Source organism: Rhinopithecus roxellana, chromosome 17 (genome assembly GCF_007565055.1).
Source record: "Rhinopithecus roxellana isolate Shanxi Qingling chromosome 17, ASM756505v1, whole genome shotgun sequence".
Classification (NCBI taxonomy): domain Eukaryota; kingdom Metazoa; phylum Chordata; class Mammalia; order Primates; family Cercopithecidae; genus Rhinopithecus; species Rhinopithecus roxellana.
In genome coordinates this window covers 23,616,235-23,638,944 of record NC_044565.1, presented here as the reverse complement: position 1 = coordinate 23,638,944, position 22,710 = coordinate 23,616,235, and the positions used below count along the sequence as shown (strand labels likewise).

The 22,710-nt window shown below is 45.5% G+C and overlaps 1 protein-coding gene across 1 annotated transcript; it reads left to right on the top strand.

The window, feature by feature from the left end:
- The first annotated feature begins 14,932 nt into the window (after positions 1-14,932).
- FAM136A (family with sequence similarity 136 member A) lies at positions 14,933-21,182 on the top strand. The gene is given in 4 exon segments (XM_030920973.1): positions 14,933-15,296; positions 15,298-15,525; positions 16,148-16,288; positions 19,687-21,182. Coding segments are annotated over 4 exon segments (879 nt in total). The 5' UTR covers positions 14,933-14,975; the 3' UTR covers positions 19,876-21,182.
- Positions 21,183-22,710: the final 1,528 nt, after the last annotated feature.

Sequence of the window (22,710 nt, the reverse complement as noted above, 5' to 3'; positions counted from 1 at the left end):
AATCCAGGCTCAGACTGAAGCTTCTTCTGCCACCTCTGCTTCATAAAAGAGTATCTCAAGACTGAAAGAGGAAGTGGTGGGAAGAGGCCACCATATGTAACTACTTACCTGGTAAAATCAAGGTTGTCTTGATTCTGTGTAAATAGAGCAAAACTGAGATGTACAATGGAAGCTGAGACTGCCCTAGGACTGGTACGTCATTCATAACCCAGTTTCAATTTTTTTGTGTTGATTGAAATGACCTTGCTGTTCTAGAGCTATACTGGCCAACAGAACTTTCTGCAATGATGGAAATACTGTGTATCTACATAAGCCACATATCCTAGTGAGCATTTAAAATGTGGCTAGTGTGACTAAGCTGAATTCTTTAATTTCTTTATATTAATTTTTTTTTTTTTTTTGAGATGGATTCTCACTCTGTCGCCCAGGCTGGAGTGCAGTGGTATGATCTCAGCTCACTGCAACCTCCACCTCCTGGATTCAAGCAATTCTTCTGCCTCAGCCTCCCGAGTAGCTAGGACCATAGGTGTGTGCCACCACGCCTGGCCAATTTTTGTATGTTTAGTAGAGACAGAGTTTCACCATATTGGCCAGGCTGGTCTCAAACTCCTGACCTCATGATCTGCCCGTCTCGGCCTCCCAAAGTGCTGGGATTACAGGCGTGAGAAATCGTGCCCGGACCCCTATTTTTTTTTTTTTTTTTTTTTTTTTTTTGAGATGGAGTCTTGCTCTGTCACCCAGGCTGGAGTGCCGTGGCACTATCTCAGCTCACTGCAACCTCCACCTCCTGGGTTCCAGCGATTCACTTGCCTCAGCCTCCTGAATAGCTGGGATTACAGGCAAGCACCACCATGCCTGGCTAATTTTTGTATTTTCAATAGAGATAGGGTTTCACCATATTGGCCAGGCTGGTTTCGAGCTCCTGACCTCAAGTGATCCACCCACCCTAGCCTCCCAAAGTGCTGGGATTACAGGCATAAGCCATTGCGCCTGGTCAAAAAATTTTATGTTTAAAATACAGATGGGGTCTCACCGTGTTGCCCAGGCTGGTCTTAAACTCCCGAGCTCAAGGGATCCTCTCACTTCAGTCTCCCAAAGCGCTATGATTACAGGCATGAGCCGCCACATCTGCCTTTATTTACTTTTCTTTTAAATTTAAGTAACAACAGGCGGCTAAGTGGCTGCCATCCTGGATGGCACAGTAGATAGTCTATTTACAATAAAACTTTGAAATGTAAACTTAAAAAATTAATCAAGATCGTTAAAATAACATCATCCGTTCTTTATACTGGAGTTGTCCCCCCACCCTGCTGCACACCTAGTTGTTAAATTTGAAAACTAACCAAAGAGAAAATTATTCTTTTTTTGTTGTTTTTTGAGACAGAGTCTCACTCTGTCACCCAGGCTGGAGTGCAGTAGCACAATCTCGGCTCATTGCAGCCTCTGCCTCCTCTGATTCCTGTGCCTCAGGATCCAGAGTAGCTGGGATTACAGGTGTGTACCACCACGCCCAGCTAATTATTCTGTATTTTTAGTAGAGATGGGTTTCACCATGTTGGCCAGGTTGGTCTCCAACTCCTGACCTCAAGTGATCCACCCACCTCATCCTCCCAAAGTGCTAGGATTACAGGTTTGAGCCACCGCACCTAGTAGGAATTCTTCTTTTTAAAATGTTATAAGCAAAATGATCCCTAAGAGTCTTTTAAATTCTATAATTCTTGTCCAAAGACACACATGATCATTAATCTGGAGAAGAAAAATCTTCCCTGGAAACCTCACTCTTTAAAATATCAAGAAGTCTCTTATTTAAAGAAAGAACTAGATTCATTCTGCATATCCTGAATGGATCCAGCCATCACCCAGGAGTAAAAGTCACAGACCCTGCTGCAAGGTAGGCATTTTAATTACCAATTTTACAGATATAAATTATTAAATAATTGGTCTAAGTTTACATCACTGGTAACTGGCAAAGCAGAACTCAGATCTAGACCTGCCTCAAGTTCTTGACCATTACTCTGAATTTCTACTGACTTCAGCACTCGTAATTGCAAATACAATAGAGAAAAGGTATCACAGGGGATATTTCAGAAGCCACGTGCATGGAAATCCACATTATCCCCTTGGAACTGGGCTCCAAGTCTCTCCAGGGAAAACTTGCTCTCTGCCCCACAGGGGTTGTTAGGAGGGGTGAATTAGACAAGAAGCTGCTTTGGGTGAAAATCCCTTCAGTCTTTTGGGGCTTGTCATAAGTGAATCATAAAATTCCCCACATTTCACCTTATTCTCTCTGATGAGCAGTGGCTCATATGCTCAATGATTTGATTCATAACAATAATCCTTGGTATTGAAAAGACATTTTCTTCCAAGAATATAAAAATACTCTTTTCTTCTTACTTCCCTGAAACTGCATCCTTTTTTTTTTCTATTTTCAGAGTAGGAAACTGAGGCCCAGAGAGAGGAAGGGTTTCAGCCAGAAGCATGTAGCCTTCCAGGCTGGTCCCTGTGAAAGGAAATTAAATCTTGGGACCCCAAACTCATTAAGCCAAAGGGAAAAGTCAAGCTGGGAACTGGGTCACACAAATCTGCCTCCCCTTTTGGTTCCTAAGTAAGATGGTTACAAGATGAAAAGCTACACACCTCCTCCACATTTTGCCCACAAGTAATTTTTCTAGTGAGCTGCAAGATATTTTAAGGTGTTTCTGTTAAAATTTCACCAAGGCAATGTAAACTGAGAGCTTATGTTTACAGGTGCAGTCACCCCAGACACAAATGCATATCTGATTTTTCCCCTGCACCATGTTGTCTATGTTATCTTACGTAAAGTGCAGATTCCCTGCATTTTTCCTCTGCCCCATTTGTCTATGTCATCTTATTTTTAAAAACGCAGATACACAGCCAGGCGTGGCGGCTCACGCCTGTAATCCCAACACTTTGGGGGGCGAGGTGGGTGGATCACGAAGTCAGGAGTTCGAGACCAGCCTGGCCAACATGGTGAAACCTCCTCTCTACTAAAAATACAAAAATTAGCTGGGCATGGTGGTAGGCACCTATAATCCCAGCTACTCGGGAGACTGAGGCAGGAGAATCGTTTGAACCCGAGAGGAGGAGGTTGCAGTGAGCTGAGATCATGCCATTGCACTCCAGCCTGGGAGACAGGGCGAGACTCTGTCTAAAAAAAATAAATAAATAAATAAATAAATAAATAAATAAATAAATAAATAAATAAATACAGATTCACTGAGCCAAATAAAGTCATGAATGACTATTTTTCCCTATCCCCTCTCACATGAAAACTGTGTACTTCTCAATATCCTTCCCTTTCCCCTTTAAATTTAGAGCCCTCAAAATCACCTTCGGAGAAAGGCATAGACCTGGCTCCCGAGCGTACGTCCTTAACTTTGGCAAACAAATTTCCTATAATGATTGAGACTTGTCTTTCCCCTCTGAGATTCTAGTTAAGGTTATTTCTCCACATGGGGCTTGATTTTGCTCCATTTTTCCAAGAACCCCTCACAAGTTACCCAGGACCATCTCAAGCACATAGAAGAAGCCAGAGGCCATGCCGCCCACAGGGCAATCTTGGAAGGGGAGACAATTTACAGAAATGTGAGATATCACCTTCCTATTCATCAATTTATTCAGCAAATATTTCCTAATGAAGTATGTGTGTTGTAGTAACTGGTGCCAAAGAAGATACAGAGAACAATCTGACATTCTCTGGACACTCATTGTCTTGGAGGGACAACGAAAAAGGAAGAGAGAATTACTTTACTGTAGAGTGTTAAGGGCTAGGTTTCCCACGTTATGTCTGGGCCCATGGTGATATGGCTCCAATGAGTGGAGGAACACCAGGTTCTTCATCCCACTTCGAATTGGAAAAAACAGCAAGGACATACGTGGAGTGGTTTTAAGGAGCGAAGAATTTAATAGGCAAGAAAGAAGGGGAAAGAAAAAAAAAGCCCCCTTGTACAGAGACAGAGGGATGGCGGGCCCCAAAGCCAAGAGAGGGACCCCCAACTGGGGCAGAAACCAGCCAGGTATATATAGAGGCTGGAGCAGGCAGTGTCTGATTTGCATAGCGCTCAGGGGATTGGTTTGAACAGTCATATCATTCACGTAGTCCTGGAAAAAAACTGGCCCTCCCACTCTAGTCTTTTAATATGCAAATATAGGGCGCCATGATGTTCTACACACGGGGGGATATGTGGGGACAGCCATGTTGCCAGGAACATGTGGGGCAAGGGCAAGAAGGCCACCGGAATTGCCATATTTGGGTGGACCCAGTTTATAATGGCTGGCACTTGCATATCAGAGGTTGCCCGCCTGCCTCTAAGAGCTGCTTTAAAAATGAAAACTTCCCCAAGACCCCCTTTTCCTCTCTATCAACCTAAAATAATTTCTTTTTTTTTTTTTCCTTGAGAGAGAGTCTCACTCACCCTGTCGCCCAGGCTGGAGTGCAATGGCATGATGTAGGCTCACTGCAACCTCCACCTCCCAGGTTCAAACAATTCTCCTGCCTTAGCCGCCCAAGTAGCTGGGATTACAGGCATGTGCCACCATGCCTGGCTAATTTTTTTGTATTTTTAGTAGGGATGTATTTTGTATTTTGTATTTTGTATTTTCACCATGTTGGCCAGCCTGGTCTTGAACTCCTGACCTCGGGTGATCCACCCTCCTCGGCCTCCCAAAGTGCTGGGATTACAGGCATGAGCCACTGCACCTGGCCTAAAATAATTTCTTTTTTTTTTTTTTTTTCTTTTTGTTTTTGAGACAGAGTCTCGTTCTGTTGCCCAGGCTGGAGTGCAGTGGTGCGATCTTGGCTCACTGCAACCTCTGCCTCCTGGGTTCACGTGATTCTCCTGCCTCAGCCTCCCGAGTAGCCAGGATTACAGGTGCACACCACCATGCTTGGCTAATTTTTTGTGTATTTTTAGTAGAGACAGGGTTTCACTATGTTGGCCAGACTGGTCTTGAACTCCTGATGTCGTGATCTGCCTGCCTCGGCCTCCCAAAGTGCTGGGTTTACAGGCATGAGCCACCACGCCTGCCTAAAATAATTTCTTAATAACTCCTACAACAATGGCATTTGAGGAAATAATTGACAATGTATGGGCTGAGTGTGGTGGGTCACACCTGTAATCCCAGCACTTTGGGAGGCCAAGGTGGGAGGCTCACTTGAGTCCAGGAGTTCAAGACCAGCCTGGGAAATATAGTGAAACCTCATCTGTAGGAATAATTTTTAAAATTAGCTAAGCAGGATGGACCACACCCATAGTCCTAGCTACTCGGGAGGCTGAGGTGGGAGGATTGCTTGAGACTGGGAAGCAGAGGCTGCAGTGAGCTGAGATCATACCACTACACTCCAACCTGCACAATACAGAAAGACCCCATCTCAAAACAAAACAAAATTAAGAATGTGTTTTTCAGTCAATCACAGTTCCCATCACTCTGCATGCCTTAGTACTTACACCAAACCAACTTCAACCATTCGTGTTCCCTCCAGGACCCCTGCTGAGGGAGTGTGTCTGAGTCCCCTGCTTTCCAATGGAATAAAAAGGGTATTATGATGGAGGATGGCAGAAAACACAAAACACTATGGGGGCATACAGGAGGGAACACCAATTGTGTGGCATCTGATCCAAGTCTTAAGGAGGAGCCCACAAGGCACAGAAGAGCAGTGAGGAAGCACATCCCAGACAGAGGGCACAGTACGTGCAGGGATGTAGAGGCATGGAAAGGACTGATGGCACACTCAAGAGACTGTGAGTGGTGGCACAGCCTACACATGGCAAGAAATCAAGAGATGGTGTGGAAAGGTAGGTTACAGGCAGGTTGGGTGCGGTGGCTCATGCCTTGTAATCCTAGCACTCTATAAGGCCTAGGCGGGTGGATCACTTGAGGTCAGGAGTTTGAGACCAGTCTGACCAACATGGTGAAACCCCGTCTCTACTAAAAATACAAAAATTAGCTGGGCATGGTGGCACACGCTTGGAATTCCAACTACTGGGGAGCCTGAGGCAGGAAAATCGCTTGAACCTGGGAGGTAGAGGTTGCAGTGAGCCGAGATGGCACCCAGCCTGGGTGACAGAGCGAGACTCCGTCTCAAATTAAAAAAGGAAAAAAAAAAGGCCGGGAGCAGTGGCTCACGCCTGTAATCCCAGCACTTTGGGAGGCCAAGGCGGGCAGATCACCTGAGATCAGGAGTTCCAGACCAGCCTAGCCAACATGGCAAAACCCCATCTCTACTAAAAATACAAAAATTAGCTGGGCATGGTGGCATGTGCCTGTAATCCCAGCAACTCGGGAGGCTGAGACAGGAGAATCACTTGAATCCAGAAGGTAGGTTACAGGCAGATGCTGATGGGTCTGGCTGTCCATCCTAAGAAGTTAGAACTTTCTTCTGTAGGCTAGTGAGGGACTTTGAGCAGACAACGGATAAAGGAGAACTCTATAAATAATACCAGATTTACAGTTTAGAAAGCTCACTAAAATTTGGAGGGCAGACTGTACAAGGGAGCATTAAACAAAGAACTAATATTACAATAGTCTTGGAATGATAAAGGTGCGAAACCAAGGCAGTTGTTACTGTCACTCATGTCCCATAGCTGATAGTGGTACCCTGGACAGAGAACTAGAACTCACAATTTCTTAGTCACTGTGGAGACCCATGCAGCTCGTTTTTATTTTTTATTTTTTTAACTGATTCTTTATCTAAGGAACACAAATCTCAATCTGCAAACTCAAATGTACAAGAAATATAACTTTATTTTTCCAAGACTAAAGAATTTCTAGTCATGCATATTGGCTCACACCTGTAATCCCAGCACTTCAGGAGGCCAAGGTGGGAGAATCTCTTGAACCCAGGAGTTTTAAACCAGCCTGGTTAACATAGCAAGACCCTGTCTCTACAAAAGAAAAATTTTAAAGTTAGTCGGGCACTGCCTGTAATCCCAACACTTTGCCAGGTCAATGCAGGTGGATCACTTGAGCTCAGGAGTTCGAGATCACCCTAGACAACATAGAGATCCCAGCTCAGTAAAAAAAAAAAATTAGCCAGGTGTGGTGGTGTAGGCCTGTAGTTCCAGCTACTGGAGAGGCTGAGGCAAGAGGATTGCTTGAGCCTGGGAATTTGAGACTACAGTAAGCCGTGATTACACCACTGTACTCCAGCCGGGGTGACAAAGCAAGATCCTGTCTCAAAAAAAGAAAGAAAAAAGAAAGGAAAGGGAAAGGGGAAAGAATTTCTAATGTGAGCTCCCTTCTGCTGGGTGGCAAGGACATAATCTCAATCAATTTGGGAGTTAATCCCCAAGTTTCATCTGGTGGGTAGGTGGGTAGAATCATCTGTCCACACTGGCATCTATGAGGGAAAAGGTCACCATTCTTGGTTCATACCAGCTGCCTCTTCCCAAGGACAAGATTTCTCCAGGTCCGGTTCTCTCAGATACTTCTGGGCTCTGGGCTCCTCTCAGCTGCCTGGAGATCATTAGGCAATTCCCATTCTGGGCCATGGGAAAGAGATATCGTCGGGCTGTCTCTGGTCCTATCTAGTTTCATGCTACTCTGGGGCCAGCTCCTACTCACACTGAGCCTTGGAGAACCCTGTGGACTGCCTAAGGCCCTGTCTGCCTAGACCCACCATGCAGCCATCACCCCTCTGGAACCTGGCCAACTCCCTGAGACTCTACAAAGGCAGACATGACCCCTTTGCTTCTAGATTGCTTAGCCTAGCTAGGGGGTTCTATCAACCGCCATCCCAGGACTTACTCAAATCTTTACATTTGAATTATAATTTCAGCCCTTTTCTGCTTAACATTGATCACTAGCTGTATGCGATGTTTCCTCTTACTTGTATATGACATGGAAACATTTGTAATATAATTGTAAAAGCAAGATACCAAAGTATATATATTTTATTACTACAATTTTTATTTATTTATTTATTGAGATGGAGTCTTGCCCTGTTCCCAGGCTGGAGTGCAGTGGCGCAATCTCGGCTCACTGCAACCTCCGCCTCCCGGGTTCAGGCAATTCCCCTGCCGCAACCTCCCGAGGAGTAGCTGGGACCACAGGCACGTGCCACCACGCCCAGCGAATTTTCTGTATTTTAGTAGAGACGAGGTTTCACCATGTTGGCCAGGATGGTCTCAATCTCCTGACCTCATGATTCACCTGCCTCAGTCTCCCAAAATGCTGGGATTACAGGCGTGAGCCACCACACCCGGGCTACTACAATGTTTTTTAAAACCCATATAGAAAAAAAAAGACTGGAAAGAAATAAATTCAAGACCATATAGATGAGATTGTGACCCTGGAGATGACAGAACACCTACAAAAAAGAGACATGGAGCTGCCATATGAGCTCTAGAATGCTTACTTCAGATGATATATGAGAAACAAACATTTATCATGTTTCAGCAAAAGAAAGAAATCAAAAATTTAACAGTGGTATTTGAAGTAGTAGTGTAGCCAGATATGGTGGCGCATGCCTGTAATCCCAGCTACTAGGGAAGCTGAGGCAGGAGAATCACTTGAACCCAGGAGGTGGAGGTTGCAATGAGCCAAGATTGCACCACTGCACTACAGCCAGGGCAAGAGAGTGAGGCTCCATCTAAATAAATAAATAAAAATAAATATATAAATAAATAAAGTTAGTTGTAGGATAGTATTATGGATTTTTACATTTTTATCTATTTATTGTTGCTTTTCTCTGGTTTCCAAATATTTCTAGCAATCTGATTACCTGTATAATGAAATTAATGAGGGGTTAGTGTGTGCCAAACACTAGGCAAAGAATTGGTGAAAAGCAATGAATAAAACAGACATGGTCCCTCTCCTCATAGAGTTCTTAATCTAGCAAAGAAAATAAACATGGGACAAGTATGAATAATAATGATGCGCACCATCACAGACAAGTACAGGGTGCCAAGAAAATATAATGACAGAGGAGCATACAGAGTGGGAAGGGGGCAATCAGAAAAGTCTTTTTTAAAAAATCATTATGCCAGCCAGGCATGGTGGCTCACACCTATAATCCAAGCACTTTGGGAGGCAGTGGCTCGTCATGTTAACCAGGTTGGTCTTGAACTCCTGACCTCAGGTGATCCACCCACCTCGGCCTCCCAAAGTGCCGGGACTACAGGTGTGAGCCACTGCACCAGCCAAATATAATTTTTTAACTTCTCAAGAATACTTTCAAATCTTGGAGTTAAGAAACTTGTTTTTTGTTTTTTGAGACAGGGTCTCACTTTGTCACCCAGGCTGGAGTGCTGGGACACAATCATAGCTCACTGGAGCCTCCATCTCCTGGGCTCAAGCAATCCTCCCACCTCAGGCTCCTGAGTAGCTGAGACAACAGCTCCACCATGCCCGGCTAATTTTTTTATTTTTTATTGAGGCAGGATCTCCCTATATTGCCCAGGTTGGTCTCAAACTCTTGGCCTCAAGTGATCCTCCCTCCTCGGCCTCCCAAAGTGCTAGGATTGCAGCTGTGAGCCCTCTTGACCAGTCAGAAGGATTCTTTTAAACCAAAACACAAAAAGAATTATCCGTAATGGGGAAAAATATAAATAGGATTACATTTAAATTAGGGACTTCTTTCATTGATAGATACTGTTTAAAAACTGAAAAGTCCACAAAGTAGGAGGAAATATTGTAACACATATAACTGACAAAGAGCCATTACAATACTATGTAAATATATTTGACAGGCCGGGTGCAGTGGCACAGGCCTGTAATCCCAGCACTTTGGGAGGCTGAGGCAAGTGGATCACAAGGTCAGGAATTCAAGACCAGCCTGGCCAAGGTGGTGAAACTCAGTCTCTACTAAAAACACAAAAATTAGATGGGCGTGGTGGCACACACCTGTAATCCCAGCTACTCAGGAGGCTGGGGCAGAGAATTGCTTGAACCTGGGAGGTGGAGGTTGCAATGAGCCAAGATCACGCCACTGCACTCAAGACTGGGCAACAGAGCAAGACTCTATCTCAAAAAAATAGAATAAAATAAAATAAAATAAAATAAAAGTACTCGACAAGCCAACAAGTAAATGACCACTCAATAGAAAGATTTTTTTTTTTGAGATGGAATTTTGCTCTGTCGCTCAGGCTGGAGTGCAGTGGAGCAATCTCAGCTCACTGCAACTTCTGCCTCCCAGGTTTAAGCCATTCTCCTGCCTCAGCCTCCTGAGTAACTGGGGTTACAGGCCTGTGCCACCATGCCTGGCTAATTTTTGTATTTTTAGTAGAGACTGGGTTATACCATGTTGGCCAGGCCAGTCTCAAAATCCTGGTTTCAAGTGATCCATCCACCTCAGCCTCCCAGAGTTCTGGGATTATAGGCGTGAGCCGCCACCCAGCCACACTAGGAAGATTTAAACAGGATCAATTATCGTAGGCCAGGCAATAATAATAATAATGGTGGCTTTAGGGTGATAACAGTAAGATAGAGAGATGTGAATAGATTCAAGAGATATTCACATAATTGGATATTTATAATCATAAAACATTTGCTTTATTTTATATTTAATAATATACTTATATAAAATAATTATTCAACCAAAGTTTTGAATATATATGTATTTTTTTGGCAGAGAGCTCTGAAGCAATTGTGTGTGTGTGTGTGTGTGTTTGTATATATTTATTTATTTTTTTTTTTTTTAAATCCGAGACAGGGTCTCTGTCGCACAGGCTGGAGTGCAGTGGCGTGATCTCAGCTCACTGCAATCTCTACCTCCCGGGTTCAAGTGATTCTTATGTCTCAGTCTCCCGAGTACCTGGTATTACAAGCATTCGCCACCACGCCCAGCTAATTTTTGTATTTTTAGTAGAGACAGGGTTTCACCGTGTTGGCCAGGCTGGTCTCGAACTCCTGGCCTCAAGTGATCCACCTGCCTCGGACTCCCAAAGTGCTGGGAATACAGGCGTGAGCCATCATGCCCAGCCAGCAATTGAATATATTTTTTAAAAGTACTCATGACTTCCAAAAAGTTGATTGAATTCTTCATTCTGCAGAAGACAGTGTTCTTTGCTTGTGAGCTTTCTTTTCCCCACCAAGGCATCATAATTGACCAACGAGTATCATGACTAGAGAGTCATAACACTTCAGGCTCATTCTTATTGGCATTAATTTTTTAAAAATTGATAACATGAGAATTGCTTTCTAAATTATCAGTTTGATTTATAAAGGTTCATCTGGAAGTCTTCAACCAAGGTTGGCCATAGCTGGGTTTCTGGCTATCACCCATAGCTAACCTGAGGGTTAGAAAAGGTAGCAGCAATTAGCAAAATTCACTTCCTCCCCTCATCCCGGGCCTCCTGGCCCCCATTTATCTCACCCACATCCTGAACATGAGCAAATAGGAAAGAACCCTAGTCCCTCTTATGCCACTGTTTGTCTCTGGCAGAGAGGCTGGGAGTGCTTCTGCCACTGCTGGGCCGGCGTTCACAGGATGGCAGGCAGGAGAGGTGGGAAAGAATCAAGATGACAGAACTGACTAACCAGGATCCTGAAAGAGCTGTGACTTGTTTCCAGTGAATCAGCCCAGGCTTGAGCCAGATAATCCTGAAACCTCATTTTCCCACCCTCAAAGTACCAGGGTAATATACCACAGACAGGTATCTGAGCTTCCTAACATGACATTAAACTCCGCTTCCACCATGACTCCCATCTGATTTCCACAGCCAGCTAACTGGAAGTCAGGAATCATTTTTCTTTTTCTTTTTTTTCTTTCTTTTTTTTTTTTTTTTAGGCAGAGTCTCACTCTGTCACCTAGGCTGTAGTGCAGTGGCACCATCTCAGCTCACTGTAACCTCCACCTCCTGAGTTCAAGTGATTCTCCCACCTCAGCTTCTGAGTAGCTGGGATTGCAGGTGTGTGCCTCTATGCCCAGCTAATGTTTTTAAATTTAGGTAGAGATGGGGGTTTCACCATGTTGGCCAGGCTGGTCTCAAGCTCCCGGCCTCAAGTGATCTGCCTGCCTCGGCCTCCCGATGTGCTGGAATTACAGATGTGAACCACCACCCCAGCCAAGAATAATTTTTCATAAATATTAAAAGTACCATTCAATTTGTGTATACAAACGAACAAGCCTGAATTACTCAAGGACTTTTAAACTCATTTAGCGTGATTAACTTGGTTCCTACAAGTAGGAGCTGTTGGAGAGGTTCTGTCTGAAATTTTAGGAATAAGAGGGAAAGGTGAGTAGTTTCAGACTGTGCTATAAAGAAGAAAGAAAGAACTTTCTGTGGAACATGGGACATAAGTATAAACACTAAGTCAGTCACAATGGAGATTTCCTACTTTTTCTAGTCTGGAGTTAGCCCATCAGGATTGGAATTCTAGCTCCACCAGTTTAAAAATGTGCAATTCCTGGCAAGTGGTTTCACCTCCTTAGGCCTCAATTTTCTGCCCTGAGTGAGAGAAAAGAGGAGAGTAAAGTATCCACCTCATAGGGTACTTTGTCACGGAAATTAAATGAGATCATCCTGTAGAAGGCACTTAAAACACTGTCTGGCACATTATTTAATAGTTGGCGTCACCCTTTTTCCAGCTGCTGCTGGGAGCCACCTGTAGTCGAGTTTGAAGTGAACAGGCGGTCTCGAGACCCTGAACTGTGATTTATGGGGAGATACTCATACTTGTACTCACTAGAGAGGGCCTGGTGCTGGAAGAACACAGCTTTCTTTCTTTTTTTTTTTTTTTTTTTTTGAGACGGAGTCTCACTTTGTTTCCCAGGCTGGAGTGCAGTGGCATGATCTCAGCTCACTGCAACCTCTGCCTCCAGGATTCAAGCGATTCTCCTGTCTCAGCCTCCCAAAGTAGACGGGACTGCAAGTCCCTGCCACCATGCCTGGCTAATTTTTGTGTTTTTAGTAGAGACAGGGTTTCACCATGTTAGCCAGGCTGGTCTCAAACTCCTGACCTCAGGTGATCCACCTGCCTCTGCTCCCCAAAGTGCTGGGATTACAGGTACGAGCCACCGCGCCCAGTCAGAGCACAGCTGTCTTCAAAGAAGCTTGGGTTGAGTCAAACGCCCCACTGCCCTCAAACTAGAGTTCTCCTGCCATCTAGTGCCCAATGGCAGAAAATGGTTAAATTCCAATGACGGCCCCATTCCTTTGTTCCACCCCACCCCCATCTTGCACCCCCATGCCTGACATGGCTTTCTCTTCAGCCCCATATGCCAAACAAACACCCACTCATCTCAGTTCAATTCAAAGCCTCAATTCAAGCCTTATCTCCTCTAAGAAAGCTTTCCTGAGGAACCCTGATGGCTCACTCCCTTCTTGCCAGCCTGGGCCACCTCCTCCAGCACACCTCTTCCAACACTGCCCCTTCCCCTTCTCCATGGAGTGTGCGTTTCCCTTCTCTACTGACGCTACCCTCTGGACCCGCACCCCTAGCTGACGTATTCGATAAATGAATGCACAGGACAGTACTGTTATGGGTGGGACAGTGAGGCATTCCGAATAAAACTGCTTCAGGAATTCAGAAAGTTTCATGTTGCTGGCACATAGTGCTTCATTGATGATCTGCAGCCCCTGCTTTTCTCTAAGGTTCATTTTTTATTAGAAATAAATGCATAAACATACATCTACCCTGTGATCCAACAATCCCATTTCTAGATATTTACCCAAAAGAAAAGAAAATATGTGTCTACAAAAGACTTGGTCAAGGACTGCATGGTGGTGCATGCCCATAAACCATTTGATAGGCAGAGGCAGGAGGATAGCTAGAGGCCAGGAGTTTGAGACCAGCCTGGACAACATAGCAAGATCCCGTCTCCAAAAGAAAAAAAAATGGTCAAGGATGTTCACAGTCACCACTTTATTCATAATAGCTACTAACTGGAAAAGATCCAAACACCCATCAGCAGGGGAATGGATCAACAAATGTAGGCTGGGCCCAGTGGCTCATGCCTGCAATCCTAGCATTTTGGGAGGCCGAGGTGGGTGGATCCCTTGAGCCCAGGAGTTGGAGACCTGTTGGCTAATATGGTGAAACCCTGTGTCTACAAAAAAATACAAAAATTAGCCAGGCATGGTGGTGCATGCCTGTAATCCCAGTTACTCAGGAGGTTGAGACATGAGAATCACTTGAACCAGGGAGGTGGAAGCTGCAATGAGCCGAGTCCACATTACTGCACTCCAGCCTGGGTGACAGAATGAGACCCTGTCTCAAAAAACAACAACAACGAATGTGATATGTCCATTCAATAAAATACTACTTAGCAGCAAAAAATAACCAACAACACAGTTCAATATCAAAAGCATTATGCTAAGCAATTTTTAGCAATATGCTATAAAAAAAAAAAAAAGCCAGACAGAAAAGGAGTACTTATTGAATAATAACATACATATGACATTCTAGAAAGAGAAAATGTAATCTACAGTGACAGAAGCAGACCAGTGAGGGCAGGGGTGGGGAGATGGGGAAGAAAGGACGGAGACTGGGACAAGACAGAGTTTGGGTTTTTGTTGTTGTTGTTTAGAGACAGAGTCTCACTGTCGCCCAGGCTGGAGTGCAATGGTGTGATTTCGGCTCACTGCAACCTCTCCCTCTCGATTCAAGCAATTCTCCTGCCTCAGCCTCCCAAGTAGCTGGGACTACAGGCATGTGCCACCACACCCGGCTAATTTTTGTGTTTTTAGTAGAGACGGGGTTTCGCCATTTTGGCCAGGCTGGTCTCAAACTCCTGTGCTCAGGTGATCCACCTGCCTCAGCCTCCCAAAGTGCTGGGATTACAATCCAGTCGTAAGCCACCGCGCCCGGCCGACAGGGTTTGTTAAAACTCATCAAGCAGCACGCCTAAGATCTGGCATTTATCCATATGTAAATTACATTAAATTATTTTAAAGAATGTAAAGGTAGGGATCAAGGGAGGGGAGGAGGAAAGGCAGGCAGCAACCGCAGGGCAGGTGTCCCGGTGACTGGTTCCCAGGCGGGAGGACGACGGTGGGCTCACAGACACCAGCATGCAGTGGCTCCGTTCGGCCGCCAGGTGGGGGGCGTGGGCCCGGGAAGGGCGGGCGGCGGAGGGCGGTGAGGGGGCGGGCCCGTACGCCGATTCTATATGGGCGCCGGCGCGGAGCGCCGCGGGACAGCGCAGGGTAGCCATGGCGGAGCTGCAGCAGCTGCGGGTGCAGGAGGCGGTGGACTCCATGGTGAAGAGTCTGGAAAGAGAGAACATCCGGAAGATGCAGGTAGCGAGGTTGGGGCCGAACCGGGATCCTCTTCTCAGCGGGTGGGTTCCGGGCCCTTCTCTCAGCCACCACGCGACGCCTGGCACAGCAACCCACGTCCCCGCAGACCGGGTGTGGGCGGCCCTGGGGTCGCCGCGGCGGTCTCGGACAGGACTTCGGAAGCTTTGGAGGATCGGATGAAATCTGTGTGCCCTCGCCATGCGCGAGGCTGTTTTCTGCCCCGTCCAGCCCGGGGCAGGAGCGTCCCCAGCGGCAGGTGGGAAGCCCCTGGTGGCAGGCGCTTGTCCCACCACCTTTCCCTCTTACGCGGCCCCTTCCGCAAGTGAGCTGCCCGAGGCCCAGCAGAGGCGCTGCCAAGGTGAAAGACCAGAAAGGCGAGGGCTTCCGGCCTCCCCGATAGCCGGGTCATACCCTCTTCTCTTGCGCCCAACCCCGCTTCACACAGCGCGGGTTTCTACACTGTTCTCTGAGCCCCGCAATGCCTGTGTGTGTGTCAGTCCTGCTTCTCTCACGGAGTATGCGTTTCCCAGATAGTGCCCCTTGAGTCATTGATTAGAAGGTTGGCTGCTCTCTGGTGGAATTTGTATTACTAGGTTGCTGACCTCTGAACCCCGTGGAAGAAGCACCTAGTTTTCAGAATTTGGCTTCGTCAGACCACCCTACCCTCACCCACTCGGGCATACCTCTGGTCACCCAACCATCGGTGCAACAGGTGCCGATGAGCTAGCAGCAAGGAGACCATGAAACACTACACTAGACATTGAGGATAATTTTCCCCAGTGGTGGTTTTAAGGTCCTGGTATCTATCCTCAGGGAAGGCGAAAGCAGAAGGTAGAGAAGGAGGTGCAAATATACACATGGCCTTCTAACTCCTGTAGTGCTCCATAGTCATCTGTGTCCCCAGAGGCTTTCCTACCTAATCTCTCTCTGCCCTTTCTCCCCAGGGTCTCATGTTCCGATGCAGCGCCAGCTGTTGTGAGGACAGCCAGGCCTCCATGAAGCAGGTGCACCAGTGCATCGAGCGCTGCCATGTGCCTTTGGCTCAAGCCCAGGCTTTGGTCACCAGTGAGTTGGAGAAGTTCCAGGTGAGAAATATCCTAGACAGAGCACTCTAGTCTTTGATACAGACTTTTACAGGAGATGACAAGCATTTGTTCAAAACTCTTGGCTTTAGTGTCTTGGTTCTGTTAACAGTTGTGATAGTCATGGCCAACCAGTTTTCACAGGATTTGAAATTTTGCAAAAAGTCTTGGCAGTCAAGTGCCTTAAGTTGAACATCATTTCCTATAGAAATGATGTAGGCCAAATGCAGTGGCTCATGCCTGTAATTCCAGCCCTTTGGAAGGCTGAGGCCGGTGGATCATGAGAGCAAGAGATCAAGACCATCCTGGCCAACATGGTGAAACCTTGTCTCTACTAAAATACAAAAAATTAGCCAGGCGTGGTGGCACGCACCTGTAGTCTCAGATACTAGGGAGGCTGAGGCAGGGGAATCTCTTGAACCTGGGAGGCGGAGTTGCAATGAGCCAAGATCACACCACTGCACTCTAGCCTGGCAACACAGTGAGACTCTGTCTCAAAAAAAAAAAAAAAAAAAAAGAAATGATGTAATGGGGAGTTACCAGGGGAGTTCATGACCCAGAGCCCTTATACAGTTTGTTGGGGAGGAAGCGTTTGTTTGTTCCTTTTGCTATAACCACCAAATATAGTATGTATACTGTATAATATAAAGTTTCCTGGCTGGGCGCATAGCTCACGCCTGTAATCCCAACACTTTGGGAGGCCAAGGCGAGTGGATCTCGAGGTCGGGAGTTCGAGACCATCCTGGCCAACATGGTGAAACCCCGTCTCTACTAAAACTACAGAAATTATCTGGGCATGGTGGTGGGTGCCTGTAATCCCAAGCTACTCGGGAGGCTGAGGCAGGAGAATCGCTTGAAACCAGAAGGCGCAGGTTGCAGTGAGCCAAGATCACGTTCCCTTGCACTCTAGCCTGGACAACACGAGTGAAACTCTGTCTCAAAAAAAAAAAAAATAATGGCCGGGCACGGTGGCTCACGCCTGTAATCCCAGCACTTTGGGAGGCTGAGGAGGGCGGATCACGAGGTCAGGAGATACAGACCATCCTGGCTAATACAGTGAAACCCCATCTCTACTAAAAATACAAAACATTGGCCGGGCATGGTGGCGGGCACCTGTAGTCCCAGCTACTCGGGAGGCTGAGGCAGGAGAATGGCATGAACCTGGGAGGCGGAGCTTGCAGTGAGCTGAAATTGCACCACTGCACTCCAGCTAGGCGACAGAGACTCTGTCTCAAAAAATAAAATAAAATAAAAATAAATAAAGTTTCCTAAAACATATTAATTTATTTTTAAAACAGCAGAATCTCTAGAAAGGTAGGATAGCCTTGAAAAGGTAAAGATTAGAATAACACCCTTCCACCATTTTGTGGACTTATACACCCACCCAGGACTGCCCCTACTTGCTATACCCAGAGGGCCGCCCCTCTGTCACTATGGAGCAGTCATTTATGTGAATCATTATTACTGTTGACTCACTGATTTCTGGCTCACAAGCCCCTCTGAGGTTACTAAAAGAGCTCCCTCTTTCCTTCTCTGGAGCAAAGAGTATCCACAACTTCATTTTACTCCCATCTTCTAAGTATATTTTTCTGGAACCTGGGGGAAGCAAACCTACTTCCAAGCCAGCCTTTCATAGCCTGAGGTTCCATCCACATGGAAAACTTATACCTAATGTAATACATCTTTACATTTTTCCATTCAAAACTTCAAAGTTACTGCCATTATGAAGGAATAACTTCTTCAAGATCATGGAACCCCAAAGGGTTTCTTTGTGTTCTTTTTGACAGCTAATTTTATAGATGGGGTCTTTGAAAATTTGATTCTTGGATTGCTCTATAACTCTCCTTGCATTATCTTTTTAGTCCTCTCCAAGTGGACTTTCACTCTTCACTGGGCCAGAACCGCTCCGGCCACTCACCTCCATGGGGCCGAATCCGGGGGTCATTTCTCAGTCTTCATCTTACTCTGTCTGCATCATTGACACAATGGATCCCTCTCCTTCTTAAAGCACTTTATTCAGTTGGTCACCAGGATGTCTCACTCGCCTTGTTTTCTGCCTCCTTCCTTAGCCTCCCTTTCTTGCCCTCCTTTGCTATCTCTTCCCCGCTCCAGCCTCTGAGCATCAGAGTGCCCAGGGCTGTCCTTGTTTCTTTTCTCCTTTCTGACTACTTCTCTAGTCTCCTCTAGCCTCATAGCTGTAAATATAATCTCTGTGCTGACAGCTCCTGCATTTATATCTATAGGCCAGACCTCACTCATAAACTCCACATTCACATATCCAACTAATTCCTCAACATCTCCATTTACTTTGTCTCTTTCCTCTCACTGGAATATAAGTTCTGTAAGGGTAAGAACTTTGTTTTACTCACTGCTATATTCCCTAACATTAAAAGAGTGCCTGGCACGTAGTAGATGCTCAATAAATATTTGTTGAATTGAATGTTTTCCTGTAGAAAGAACAGACTTTAGACCGGGCGTGGTGGCTCACACCTGTAATTCCAGCACTTTGGGAGGCCGAGGCAGGCGGATCACCTGAGGTCAAGCGTTTGAAACCCGCCTGACCAACATAAAGAAACCCCCTCTCTACTAAAAATACAAAATTAGCTGGGCATGGTGGCGCATGCCTGTAATCCCACCTACTCAGGAGGCTGAGGCAGGAGAATCACTTGAACCTGGGAGGCGGAGGTTGTGGTGAGCCGAGATCATGCCATTGCACTCCTGCTCAGGCAACAAGAGCGAAACTCCATTAAAAAACAAAAAAAGAAGATGTTTGTAAGTCTTACAATAACCTCTAGGGACCTCTCATTTCCTGGAAGAATGTTCTGTACAATTTATTCTGTCATTCACCTGCTTTCTAGGAATAGTTTGAGCCCTCCTGGTGCCATCTTCTGTTTGAGTCAAGACAGTCTCGGAAAGCCAAACACAGAGGCTCACACCTATAATCCCAACATTTTGGGAGGCCGAGGAGGGAGGATCACTTGAGCCCAGGAGTTCGAAACCAGCCTGGGCAACATAGGGAAATCCCATCTCTACAAAAATAATTTCTAAGAAAATATTAGCCAGGAGTGGCGGCATGTGCCTGTGGTCCTAGCTACTTGAGAGTGGAGGTGGAAAGATAGTGTTAGCCTCGGACGTTGAGTCTGCAGTAAGCCATAATTGTGCCACTGCAGCGCAGCACTCCAGCCTGGGCAACAAAGTGAGACTCTGTCTCAAAAAAAAAAAAAAAAAAAAAAAAAAAAAAAAAAAAAAAAAAAACTTGGCCAATCACACTACCGTGTCCCTTTAATTGACCAAGATAATACATATTAAACCTGTACCACAGGGCCTAACACATAATGAGCACACAGTAAGTAGATGGAGGCCTTACTCAGCTTTTTCTGCCTTCTTCCTTCTTGCCACAGGACCGCCTGGCCCGGTGCACCATGCATTGCAACGACAAAGCCAAAGATTCAATAGATGCTGGGAGTAAGGAGCTTCAGGTGAAGCAGCAGCTGGACAGTTGTGTGACCAAGTGTGTGGATGACCACATGCACCTCATCCCAACTATGACCAAAAAGATGAAGGAGGCTCTCTTATCCATTGGGAAATAAAAGTCTTTGCCAGTGGCCATCGGGGCTAAGGGCAAGAATATATTTTTTATAAGGAATTGGGAACTTTAGTCTTTTAAGCAAGGTTTACAAATGAAGAAATGAAGGATGGCCACAAGTGTAAGGCATATGTCACTTGCCTCTGGACACTGCTTATTTTATGTTTCAGTCCTAAAAAAAATGAAATGGAAAAAAGTGGTGCTAAATCAGGTCAGAGAGATTACAGGAGAGTTTTAGAGCTTATTATTTCCTGTGGCCAGCGCTTGTCCTGGCAATAAGGCTCTCCCCTGTAACAAGCCAGAGCCTTCCAAGGTACCAGACTCTTCTTACTGCACAGGTACTAACAGGCTGGCAGGTTAGAGTTGGTGGAGTCTGAGGAGACATATTTTCTCTTTGTTGCCAACATCCTGTTTGCCAGAAGTGTCACCACACCATTTTCCATAAGCTGTGAAACAAAATCAATGAGGTCACTAACTTAGAAGGGAAAGAAAGTTTTCTGGGTCTTTGTTTTGTTGGTTTTGGGTAATTTATACAAGGACATACAGGTTGATCTTAAGATGTGGAATTGGGAGGGAGACTAGTTTGGATAAGAACTTTGAAAGGTTCCTTGTGGATCCCCATTTCTGGTCATCAAGATGTGGATGTATGTTTCTTAAAATTATTACACGCTGCATCTTTCAGCCTGGAGACCGTGCAGAAACATGAGAGGTGATGACACACTAATTATGGGAAGCAGAATTACTGGCTGATGGCCCCTGAGGCTGTGTGTAGCAAAATGACAGGACAATCTTGCAGTAACACTTCTCCCTTGAAGAGAAGGGGGTTTTGACTGTGATACATACTAGTATCTAGGAATGAACAGTAAAAGAGGAGCAGTTGGCTACTTGATTATAACAGAGTAATGAAGTACTGGATTTGGAAAAACCTGGTTTTATTAGAACAGATGGAATGAAAGCCTAAACCTAGCATTGCCTACTTAGCCCCCTGAATTAACAGAGCCCAATTGAGACAAACCCCCGACAACAGGAATTCAAGGGAGAAAAAGTAAGCAACTTGGGCTAGGATGAGCTGACTCCCTTAGAGCAAAGGAGAGGCAGCCCCCATTACCAAATACCATTTTTGCCTGGGGCTTGTGCAGCTGGCAGTGTTCCTGCCCTGGCGTGGCAACTTATTGTTTTGATAGCAACTTCGTTGTATTTTCACCAACTTATTACTTGAAATTATAGCCTGTCCGTTTGCTGTTTCTAGGCTGTGACATATTTTCTTAGTGGTTTGGTTTTAAAAATAAATAAGGTTTAATTTTCTCCCCACTATTGTGTTTTCTTTCCTTATATCTGGGCAGTGAATATATAACTTTCTCAGGATGCTTCTCCTTTTAAAAGGTTAAATGAGTTTAAAATGTCCAGAAGAGTAGAAATTAGTTGTTATGGTTCAGATTCAGAACTGGTTCATTGTAAATGGGAAAAACTTTGAGAGGAGACTAGGACATTGTGACTTGAAGTTCATTAATGTAGAAAAGAAACTATCTATGAGGCTAAAAAGAGAAATTCATTATCTATGTCAGTCTCTAGCTTCAACTAAACACTAATAGCAAGTGGTAGTAAAGGTACAAAGCTATGACCCTGCTAGAAAAAAATAGAATGTCTAGGATTTTGAGTACTAAGAGAGTGCTAAATATGTGATGAGTTGAAGTCTTTACTATCATTGGTATTTAAATAGAGCCATTCCAGAATATCAGGAATTAGCTGAATTTTTGAGAACCATCCCCTATTTAAAATGAACACGGCGTTCTATTTTGGTTTAGTCTTCTATAATCCGTGCATTCTCCTATTTTGGGGTAACATAACTGGGAACAAGTCCGAGGCCACTTTTTACACATCTTGACATGAAAAAGGAATACCTTGTATTAGAGAATGTTTGTGTGCTGCACTTCACGTTTTATATACGGGGCAATGGCACATCAGTGAGTTCTGGAGGTAGTGTTTGAAAAATTGCAGAACTGCCAGGCATGCTGGCTCATGCCTGTAATCTCAGCACTCTGGGAGCTGGAGGCAGGCGGATCTCTTAAGGCCAGGAATTTGAGAACAGCCTGGGCAACAAAGCAAGACGTCGTCTCTACAAAAAAAAAAAACAATTAGCTGGGTACAGTGGCTTGCACCTGTAGTCTAAATAACTCAGGAGGCTGAGGTGGGAGGATTGATTGAGGCCAGGGGTTCGAGGTTGCAGTGAGCCATGATCACACCATGCACCCCAGCCTGGGTGACAGAGCAAGACCTCATCTCAAAACAACAAAAAACTTTTTTTTGCAAGACCCGTCAGTCGGAAATAGATTGAAATTCTTGGAGACAGGCCCAGTCACCTTACTCTCCAATGGTGCAGAGGCTGCTAATTTGCATGTTACCGGAACCCTACTTGGTCTGACAGAATGTTGTAGGATACCTGCCAAAGAAATATAGAGGCCCGGCCGGGCGCGGGTGTCTCACGCCTGTAATCCTGGCACTTTGGAAGGCCGAGGCGGGCGGATCACGAGGTCAGGAGATCCAGACCATCCTTGCTAACAAAGTAAAACCCCATTTTTACTAAAAATACAAAAAATTAGCCGGGTGTGGCGGCGTGTGCCTGTAGTCCCAGCTACTCAGGAGGCTGAGGCAGGAGAATGGCGTGGAACTCAGGAGGCGGAGCTTGCAGTGAGCCGAGACCGAGCCACTGCACTCCAGCCTGGGGGACAGAGCGAGACTGTCTCAAAAAAAAAAAAAAAAAAGAAATATAGAGGCCCATTCCTCCAGGGAACATTATTTGGTATATTGGTATATATGAAGAAAACAAGCGATACGATCC